The 10,742-nt window shown below is 43.4% G+C and overlaps 2 protein-coding genes across 6 annotated transcripts in view; both read left to right on the top strand.

Moving 5' to 3' along the window:
• Nucleotides 1-1,310: 1,310 nt before the first annotated feature.
• Nucleotides 1,311-8,089, top strand: TIMM13 (translocase of inner mitochondrial membrane 13). Its single transcript, XM_078615206.1, has 3 exons — nt 1,311-1,548; nt 6,234-6,302; nt 6,948-8,089. Exons 1-3 carry the CDS (start codon nt 1,426-1,428, stop codon nt 7,044-7,046), a joined length of 291 nt encoding a protein of 96 aa, XP_078471332.1. The 5' UTR covers nt 1,311-1,425; the 3' UTR covers nt 7,047-8,089.
• A 2,469-nt stretch (nt 8,090-10,558) lies between these two features.
• Nucleotides 10,559-10,742, top strand: part of LOC144733347 (SWI/SNF-related matrix-associated actin-dependent regulator of chromatin subfamily A member 2-like) — a 59,982-nt gene continuing 59,798 nt past the window's right edge. For 3 of the 5 annotated variants that reach the window (XM_078615202.1, XM_078615201.1, XM_078615200.1), the window contains exon 1: nt 10,559-10,648. In XM_078615202.1, the coding sequence (XP_078471328.1) occupies nt 10,562-10,648 (87 nt within the window). In that variant the 5' untranslated portion in view covers nt 10,559-10,561. Of the gene's footprint in view, nt 10,723-10,742 lie in introns of all 5 variants that reach the window. The other 2 variants (XM_078615205.1, XM_078615203.1) reach the window with 2 other exon arrangements.

The raw sequence follows: 10,742 nt of genomic DNA, 5'->3' as shown, positions 1-10,742 counted from the left end.
GGACAGAGCTTTGTGACGTCATTTAAGGGGGGGGTCCGACTTTTTGTGACAAGGGGGGGTCAAAGATATTTCAAAATCGCGTGACGTCATTTATGGACGGCCCCTTAGGGTTAAAATCTTTAATTTTGGGGGGCAGTAAAAGGCTCTTAACGCATCTGTGAGTGAAATGTCTTCGTGTTGGGGGAGCGGTGGCGTCGTGGTTAGGTTTGTTGTGGTTGTTGTTGTTTGACTTGCATCCCACTGGGATTTTTGCAGACAGCGTTGATGTACGGAGCTTTTCCTGCAATATTTTTCCGTCTTTTATTGGACTTTCTGTCTGCACTTAGTCACATAAGTCACTTTAAGATGTTTTCTTGTTCATGTTTTAGTTTTTTCCTTGCGGTTGCACCCGATTCAAGAACCGAATGGCTCACAGGGCTATTACCAAGTAAATGAAACTGAAACTGACGTGGCACGGCCCTTTTAAGCGTGCGAGGTGGCGTGCCACGATCTACGTCGTCTCCACAGGAGACATCAACACGCAACACAAAGGGGACAATGAGGCCCGAGACAAAAGCCAACGGCCGTTCGTCGATGCCGCTGCGTGCGGTTCTAACTCTGTGTAAATTAGCGACGTTTCGAGAAAATTCCACCCCCCCCCCCGCCCCCTTTTTCATGTTGATTGATGTGCCATCGAGAAGGGCTATGGCACGAAACGTCGCCTTTTAAAGCCGCAATATTATTGACGAATGTGTTTTGAGTTGTTGTTTTTGCTGTTGATATTGGGATCAATAATACTGTACAGTACTGGGTGGTCCAGATGTCAGATGTCCTGTGACCCCCAATTAATAGACCCCCCCTCACATTTTATGTTCCTTTCCTTATTCATTTTTTGCTTTAAATAACCCTTACTTTAGAAAATATATTAGAAAGCTTTAAATCGAAATTTAGGATTGAGTTGAATGGGGGGGGGGGTCACAAGACATCTGGACCAGCCTGTACAGTTTAGGGGTCGAACGAGTCGTGACGTCACCACATTGACCCGACTCTCCGTGACGTCATCGAGTGAGGCAGGACCCCCTTCGCCCCCCCCCCCTCTCAAACGCACCCCTTACCAAGATGTCCGCCTTGTAGTAGCCCGCTCAACATTTGAATAATAACATCGGCAACCCTGCCACGGCCCGATGCTTTAACAGCGACCAGTAATTAATATCAAACAACGTGGCCGTGACATTGAAATATTTATAAACTGAAGAAACAACGTTTTGCGGAGGCTCTTTCCCGCACGCTTTCTGCAGGCACTAGGCCCGTGGCCACCCCGCCCCGCAAGGACCCCCGCAAGGACCCCTCGCACGCACGTGGATCTGTGCCCTTGGTCCCCGGCTCAAGCTGCCCGGCCCAGCGATTCGGACTCCAACCCGAGATCTCCTTGCTCCTTGCCCGGCCATGGACTTCACCGGCGATTTCGGCGACGTCGCCGGTGCCGGAGGCGGCAAGGTGGACACCGGCATGCTCATGGAGCAAGTGAAAGTGCAGATCGCTCTGGCGAACGCTCAAGAACTCTTGCAGGTGAAGGCCTAGATTTGAAGCTTTCGTGACTGCAAGGATTCATACTCTTAGGTTGTTTTCGGTAAAGTCACGTAGGTAAAATTTTTTTATTAAAATTTGCTAAAAGTAATAATAGAAATAAAATAATCAATCACGACGTTTCGGAGGCAACACAAGTCTCCGTCATCAGGTGGGACTGTCAGCTAGATTTGCTGTATCAAGTGAGGCAAAGATTTATATTACAGTATTACTTGTAGTAATTTTAATGTTTTAATTGTGTTTTTTTACCTACGTGACTTTACCGAAAAAACCTAAGAGTAGGTGAAGGCCTGTCAAGCCTCGAACGTGAGGACTTGTATCTACAGTAATGTCATGGGACCTCTGGCAATTAAACAGGTGGTACGATGTTCAAACACCAAATACTGTAGATACCTTTCGCATGGAATCAAGTCTGCATTGACCACACACACACACAGTGCGTGTGGTGAACATGCAAACACACATGCTTCTGATCAAATATACGTTGTCTTTTGAAACTGGCCCTACACCATGTTTCTGCATGGCGTGTGTTTGCACGTATGTGTGTTGAACTTCTTTCGCACCGTACGTAGCAAACCGTGACGTTACGCGACACGTTCCAGTCTTGCGTTGACTGCAGTGATATGTTCTGGAGCTGAGTACCAAACGTTAAAGGCTCTTGCTAGCCACGGCGGGAGGACGTCGTGTGAGAGGGAGTGTTGTTCTACCATTCCTCCGTTGAATGAGCGCAGACTGTGGGGTCCGTAGTTTGGCTTGCAAGGCGATAATCGCACTGCGGCTCGTGCCTTTAGCGGTCCATTTAAAGACAACCCACGTTATGTAAGGTAGTCTATTAAAATATTGTAGACTTAAATTCAAGTAAAACGTCTAAAGCCAGCGGTAAGTGATGGGTTTTTTTGGTCAGAATGTGATCAATAGGGGGGAAAAGGGGAAAACCTATTCTCATGTGATCAATACTTGTTATTTTTTAAAACAAATCTTCGCGAACTTGACAATCTCGTCGGGTGGTGGAGGGTTCAATGACATGCATTTTGGCATAAAGCTGCAACTACCACGTGGAACTAACCCAAAAAAGGTAGATGCGGACCGAGACATTTGGTGATTTAAATGGAATCGCGCGATCACGACGGACGATGTCGTGTCGATCTAAAGAAGGTCCTGATTCTGTGCGTGCGGTCATCTGCCACGAGGACTGCCCCATTGCCCACGAATGTCATCACTCGGCTCATGGAAATGAGTGACAGAATATTTGCCTGCAACGTTGACATTCGTGGCTACCCTACATCGTTTGCACTGTGCGTACTGCCGCCTCTGTACTGCGTGTACGGTACAGTTGCACGCTATCTATTGTCCTATCTAAAGCTGACGTTATATTGTCGGCGACAAGTATCAGAATCTTTATGCTGGGGAAATCCGATGAGTTACAAAGCTCGTTTTCACAGATGTCTAGTAATTATTCACTCTTCACGGTCCATCTCGCGATACGATTCGATTCAATGGCACCATTCAGTGGTCAGGAAAGCTGTCTCGGGTGTGGACCAATCAATTTCAAGGACAGTGCATACATTATCAGAGTTGTGTTTTTTGTTTGCATTCCGACCGCAGGTATTGTGGTCAATGCAAACATGACTCCTTGTAAAACAAATGTGTCAGTTTTGTTGCCAGATAAAAGGGTAAATAAACAATTATATTTTGCTACTGGCAAAGGAGGTTCCAATGGTGTAAATGCTTACCCTGAGCTCTCATACTCTGATGGTGCATTGTCTTTGAGTTGTGCGCCTTTTGGCGTCATCTGGTCCAACACCATGTGAGACTGGGTTCTAAGGAAAGTTGTCTCGGGTGTGGACCAATCAATTTCAAGGACAGTGCATACATTATCAGAGTTATGTTTTTTTTGTTTTTATTCCAACTGCAGGTATTGTGGTCAATGCAAACATGACTCCTTGTAAAAAAGGTGTCAGTTTTGTTGCCAGATAAAAAGGTAAAAAAACAATCATCAAATTTTGCTACTGGCAAAGGAGGTTCCAATGGCGATATCGATCTGTTAATCATTACATCACTCACTGGGTGTGCTGTAAATCAATGGCTGGACGGCTGCAGTTGGAGGAGCTTTTGCCTAAGTGCTTCATATTCATATTCTTAGGTTTTTTCGGTAAGAATATGAATCCTTGCAGTCACGAAAGCTTCAAATCTAGAATTAAGTGCTTCCTCCCATCACTAGATGTCATCTTGTGCCACTGCAGTCCATTGTGATGGCCACGGATTTACGGGGCTTCTCCTGCTCGTGAGTTTGTGAGCTTTTAAATACTGGTCCAAGGTCCACATGTTCCATCAGTATCATCATCATCGTCATTATCATAATATTACTGTTGTCTCTTCGGTGAGTCCGACTGGAGTTGCACCATTTGGTGAGAAATCCGTAGTCTTCTTGGTTCTTTCGGTAAAGTCACGTAGAATGGAAATAATAAAATAATAATAAAAAAACATAATAAAATAATTCTCACGACGTTTCGGCAGACCTGTTCTTCACCTGAGGACGGCTGCTTGCGTTGTGGCCGAAACGTCGTGAGAATTATTTATTATGTTTTATTTTTATTATTTTATTATTTCCATTCTATGTGACGTTACCGAAAGAACCAAGAAAATGAATCCCTGCAGTCACGAAAGCTTTCAATCGAAATCCGTAGTCGTTGTTGCCATATTCAGCAGAACCATTTCCTGCTTTGACCATCACCATTTAGCTGTTGATTTTCATTAAGTTCAGTTTCCCCTAATTGTTGAAGTGTTCTGCAGGGCTCTGTTGTAGTACGGTAATACCCAGATTTACGTCTCCCCCTTTTGCGTCGTCTTGCAAATACATCGTCATTTTATTAATTCCGCTATTTGATTTGCTTCGCCTCAAGCCCACACCCGCGTCGCTGACTGCATCATCCGTCACCTCTCAGCCTTCACCTCCTCCACCTACCCTGTTACGTCGTTTCGATATTCATTGTCGCACCTTTCAGGAACGCATCCCCGTCTTAAACCGGGGTGTTACGGTACCACTCTTGATTTGGAAGCTTTCGTGACTGCGGGAATCCATACTCTTTGGTTCTTGCGGTGAAGTCACGTGGGTTTCACACCTGATGACGGTCGCTTGTGTTGCCATCGGAACGTCATTTTAACACGTAGCAGGCTTTCGCGACCAATATTATTCATAATATAGGTTTTTGGGTCAGATCGCGTTATTTATAAATGTGTCGTAACCCTCCACCACCCGACACGGCCAAACAGTAAAAAATGTGTCACGTTTTTCAAAGGACAAAATAATTCACTTCTTTAGCCCACCGGTGTGCTGAAGAGAGAATCAACAGCATTTTAAAATTTTATCTATAATTTTTTCTACCTACGTGACTTTTACCGAAAGAACCAAACGGTATGTACCACTCTTGTTTAATGTAAATACATGAAGCCGCTGGGGAGGTCATGAGGAAGCATGGGCAACGTTTTCAGCAACGTACAAATGACAACACAGCTCAAGATGGCCTTTTCAGGCATCACAGGGGCATTATTAAAGAACAGTGGAAAATAACTGATGTCTCTTCTTGCTCGTGAAGAGTCTGGCTGAGATTCAACACGGACAAAGTAGAGGTATTGGCCGTTGATGTAGTACTGCAAGAGTATTGCAAGGAGTTGGGGTGTGGCGGATGAGGGTTTATTCCGAGAGAGCTGCCTTGAAAGTGTTAATCGGAGAGATGTGGTTGTCTGGAGCAGTCGTTTTAACTTCGGCGCTAATCCACAAAGTACATATTTTTCTCAGAAGACCTTGACACTTGTTTAGTCCAAACTAGACTCCTAAAGCTCACTCCTCCCTAGGATTGCCTTTATCTCTTATTTATACATTTGTGCTGGTTCAGAATGCAGTACCTCACTGCTATGGGGGTATTTATTGCCGAGAACGAGTTGCATCAGTTTTTCGTGAACTACATTGGCTGCTGGTGGCTTACCAAATTCGTTGTATAATCTAATTCATAATTTCTAATGCCCGAAATGTCTTGGGACTCTCCTACCTTCTGAGTGAAAGGAAAAACACTGGAACTGGTCTTGCTCAAACCTAAATGGATGTTAGGAAACAATTCAAAGGGCTTTTCTGTTCACCCAAATGATCAGCTACAGGGTGTACGGCTTGGAAATAAGAAATGTTATTATGTAACTGACGTCAGGTGCTTTGAGACCAATAAAAAGACAACCCGCATGTAATTGTTTTTTATTCATAATAAACGTTTTTGGGTTATATCGCGTTATTTATAAATGTGTCGTAACCCTCCACCACCCGACACGGCCAATCAGCAAAAAAGTGTCACGTTGACAAAATACAAATAGTGTGTTGGTGAATTGCCCGATGATGCTGGATGCAATTACCAGCGAAACGTCATACTCAAAAATTGTAAATGTTGTGGTTTCACGCTTCAACACACCGGTGGGCTAAAGTAGTGAACTATTTGTCATTTGTCAACGTGACACTTTTTTGCTGATTGGCCGTGTCGGGTGGTGGAGGGTTACGACACATTTATAAATAATGCGATCTAAACCCAAAAACGTTTATTATGAATAATTTTGGTCGCGAAAGCCTGCTACGTGTTAAACCGAATTGTTTTTTAATTTTCTGATCTCGTGTCTATTTACAGAGGATGACAGACAAATGCTTTAAGAAGTGCATCAGCAAACCCGGGACATCCCTCGACAATTCTGAACAGGTTTGACCCAATGCCACGCAAACCACAAGACTGCATCACAGCTGACTGGTGCTGTGAGTCCCACCTCCTGCCTTGATGCAATCTCAACCTTAAATTAGTTCAACCTTTCTCATATGTTACAAACTTAACACCGAAATTCTTCTCATCGACAAACAATCCCTTTTTTCAATAAGGACTCCAGCTGGAGCGTTGCACGTCCACAACACCAAATCACGCTGGCAAACGTCATCTGTAACCTTAGACTCTCAATATTCCCTAGCTTTTGTCTGTATTTCTCAATGCTACAGGCTCTCCCAGGCCCATATCTTTTTTTCCCCTGGTTGTCTTGTACAACGGTTTTCAATTAGGGTTTCATGTGCACATTAACATGTACGGCCCTATTTTCTATGGACTGCTGCCTGAGGGCCTCGCTACGCCGTGCAGGCCATAGGAGTTATTTAACCACAGATGGTTACATTGTTCAGTGCAGGTTGGTGAAAACAGGAAGCATAGAAGTGGGTGCATTGAACAGTACAAAAAATATTTAGCTACATTGCCCTCAACTGCCCACGACGGAGTTGCATGCTAACATTACACGTATTGAAACCACGTTTGGATATTTCGAGCGGAGTGACTGACTGTGTGCAACTGCTGCTGTCATTGCAGAAGTGCGTAGCGATGTGCATGGATCGCTACATGGACGCGTGGAACACGGTGTCCCGGGCATACGGCACGAGGCTACAGCACGAGCATGCAAACATGTGAATCGTCAAGACACAGGCGGCGAATATGAGGACTACTCTGGCATTGGGGAGGAGGGGGAACACAGAAACTTTACATTGGGCTCTTTTTATAAAAAAAAAAGTTTCCTCTGTTTCAATGTTACTCATATGCTATATATGAAGTATAAGTTGTTTCAAATAATTTTTGATCAATGAAATAAATTCTGCATGGTCAACACGAGCAAGATCACGCGGAATGTGTGATCCATCCGCATTCAGTTGGCTGACCCTGTTTCAGTGTGGGGTACACAAATTCATTGAATAAATGAAATGTTTTCAGTGGACTTGTCTTTAAAACTATATGGGCATCTCGAATGCATCCTATTTCTATGGTGGTAAATGGTTTTGCATGTGTGACATGGATGCAACAGATTCTGAAGTTTAAATAATTATGAATCTGCCAAAGTAACTATTAAAGCCAGAATGTAAATTATTCTTTCATTAGGGGTTAAGTTGTGGTGTTTTGCGTGAAAAAAAATGTCTTCTTTAAAGAAAAAGCTGAGGAAATGTAACAGGGACATCTTGTGGATGTTAAATTTATGGTGTACTTAATATCGATTTAGTTTATCATTTTACCTCGTATAGTTTTTGAGCTTGTGTACCGAACCTGAAGCTATGCTGCCTTATAGGGTGTAGTTCGGTACATCCTTTATAATTTAATTTTCATATGATTGGAATCTGGGTTCAAATTTGACTGACATACAGGGCTGTATAATAATTAAATCACAGCTTTCGCTACACCATATAGCTTTGAAAATGTAAACACATTATATCATCCAATGTTCTAATGCTATGGAATATTACAAAACACTTGAAATTATATAGATATTTTACCATTGGCACATTTATTGTGGTCCAGTTTTTAGGTCCCGTCTGGGTTCTCTAACTTATGAGTCTCGTCATCGTATTGTCAAACAAGTTAAGATCTGTCGATTTGAAAAGCTGAACCTGCTGTGGCCTAAATACCTGTTTTTCGAGAAGCCTTTTGCATGTCCAGCGATGTTAATAAACGAGATACAATGCCGATTCTTTGCTCTGGAATTGCCTGGTAATTTAAGAACAGTGTATGTACTTTCGAGGTTGTATAATTACCTCCTGCGGGGTTGTGCTACGCAAGTGGTCAGCAGAGGGCAGTGCAGCAAAATTCATTGTGCTTGCAGGTCACTTCTCTCTGCCTGCATCAACCGCAATGACCAACGTGAGTGAAGTATGGTCAAATAAACTCCCGCGACCCGCAATGCGTGGGGAGGCCCTCATACTTGAGTCAGTTACACAGTACGGCAAACTAATTCTAGATTTGAAGCTTTCGTGATTGCAAGGATTCATACTCTTAGGTTTTTTCGGTAAAGTCACGTAGGTATTTTTATTATTTATTTTTTACCTACGTGACTTTACCGAAAAAAACAAAGAGTATAGTACAGCAAACATTCTAAATTACCGCAATGGTCTAGGCTTTTATGTTGTGATGCAGAAAACCAGCAGTGTAATGGATAACAGTGATTCGTCAATAACTAATTGTGTTTATTTTACTGTTTCTTCGGTTAGAAGAAACTAACATGAGAAACGATATAGCAGTATTTATTAAAAACGTACAATTAGCGTGGACCGTGTTACGTAGTATTGTGTTGCTGTATCGTGGAAACCCTAATGCAGTAGATCGTGGAAGGGAAAACATTACTTGAAAGTTGGCATATTTTTTACTCAACACCTCCGACAGGAAATACAATACTGTACAGTGTCTTCGGGTAATTGCATGAGCTATAATTTTAATGCATCACTTGAGCATATGCATTGCTTGGAATTTCACATGTTACAAGTGTTTTCGCTTTTTAAAACGTATGTGTACACAACTTAAATGAATTGCCTATGCTGTTCTGTATTGTAAAATATCAGGCATCAGTGGTGGTTGTGGTGCAAGGGTGAAATGGTTTTCGCTCTACTTGAGTGCCATGGTAAAGTGAGGTGGTGCTATGTGTTGCAGGGTGCGGAATATGACCTTTGGTCATGAATGTGATGCGATGCAAAATGGGTTCAGAAGTTATGCTCTTGAATAAAAGTCCAATAATCTACTCCATGCCAAACTCTTTTACCCGTGCCTGTGCCCTGTATTGTGCAAAACAACTCCTTTCAGTTGTCTTAGTTACAAAGTATCGTTCTTACAGTATTATCATTCATGGCTCTGTATTTTTAATCGAGTTTCCTATTTGAAGTAGATGATTGTTCTAGATTTGAAGTTTTCGTGACTGCAAGGATCCATACTCTTTGGTTCTTTCGGTAAAGTCACGTAGGTGAAGAAATAAAAAATAGAAATAAGTAAATTAAATCACGACGTTTCGATTGCAACACAAGCAATCATCATCAGGTGTGACAACCACAGCAAGAAATGTTTACTGAAGTGGGGGAGAAGCTGGAGTCAAGGGGTTTATACTGGGCAGGGTGGGGGGGGGGGCTACCATCAAAGATGTGTTGATGAAGCCATCCAGATATACAAACGTAGATATAACTTCAACCGAGAAAATGGATACAAATTGAGCAATCATGTTATTAACCAAGTTAAACCTTAGCTGCTTTATAGTTGACTTTCATATCCGCATCTCCAGTTTCTTCCTCCCAGCCCTGCTCACTCCCATCACTTGGAAATTTGCCGTGCATTGTTTCGAGCCTGCAGCTTTCCACTGACCCATATTTCGCCCCCCCCACCCTCATTTGGATCGTGTTGTTTGCCACTCTCCTCTGACCCATGCCCACCCCCCTTGGCCCCCCCCTTCCTCAGCTATTTCCAGTAATCCCTTGTCACAATCAGCTCTTTTGCCTACTTCACCAATTGTTTCTTGCTGTGGTTGTCACCACCTGATGACGGACGCTTGTGTTGCGTCCGAAACGTCGTGATTAAATTTTTTGTATTTTTTTATTATTTTTATTTTGTAACTTTTATTTTTTACCTACGTGACTTTACTGAAAGAACCAAAGAGTATGTATCCACGATAATATTTTTTTCCCCCAAAAGTTAATTGCAGAACTGATTCCTGTTGCTACTTCCTCCACATTCTGCTCTGGGACTGATGCCTGCTCCTTCCCACGCTCCCTGCCTGTTCGCTATCAAAAAAACAATTATGTATTTTTATTATGTATTATTATTAATTTTATTATTTATTTTTTCCCTACGTGACATTACCGAAAAAACCTAAGAGTATGTTCGCTATTTAGTCGCTGCCAGTGCAATATTGGTGCTCCCTCCCCACCCTCACATTTCCCGCGGAACAAGAAGAGTTTCAGTTTACTTGCAAACACCGTAACAAACATCCCCAAAACAAAAAAAACGGCACGGTGCAAAAGTTGCGCGCTCAAAAATGGGATGGGAATCCGACGAAAAATTTCACAAAAAACCGACACATCTCGGAAAATTCTGGTAAAGAAAAAAACCCACCGTGGATTTTGGCGTGACGGCTACGCCGCCGCCGCCGCCTCCTCCTCTCTATGCGTTCGCCCAACCCCCCAATGCCCGGCAACAGCGGCCGCCGGCGCAAGCGATGGGCGCGGCCTGAGCGAGGGCAAAGCACGCGCTGCGGCCCCTGTGACCAACAGGTGAGACCGCCCGCCACCCGTGTCAGGGGGTAGACGCGAACGTCGGGACGTCTCCTCGGGTTGTGAAAAAGAAGGTACCCTTTCGCATCGTTCA

The sequence above is a fragment of the Lampetra planeri genome, chromosome 46, assembly GCF_965212315.1.
Source record: "Lampetra planeri chromosome 46, kcLamPlan1.2.h2, whole genome shotgun sequence".
In the NCBI taxonomy this organism is placed as follows: Eukaryota; Metazoa; Chordata; class Hyperoartia; order Petromyzontiformes; family Petromyzontidae; genus Lampetra; species Lampetra planeri.
This window is presented reverse-complemented; position numbering and strand designations above follow the sequence as displayed.

What these genes read in the sequence shown, in the direction of transcription:
- TIMM13 (XM_078615206.1), top strand. Translation starts at nt 1,426, where the DNA reads ATGGACTTCACCGGCGATTTCGGCGACGTCGCCGGTGCCGGAGGCGGC. An exon ending in ACGCTCAAGAACTCTTGCAG is followed by an intron (nt 1,549 to 6,233) that starts GTGAAGGCCTAG and finishes GTCTATTTACAG; the next exon opens with AGGATGACAGACAAATGCTT. An exon ending in CCCTCGACAATTCTGAACAG is followed by an intron (nt 6,303 to 6,947) that starts GTTTGACCCAAT and finishes CTGTCATTGCAG; the next exon opens with AAGTGCGTAGCGATGTGCAT.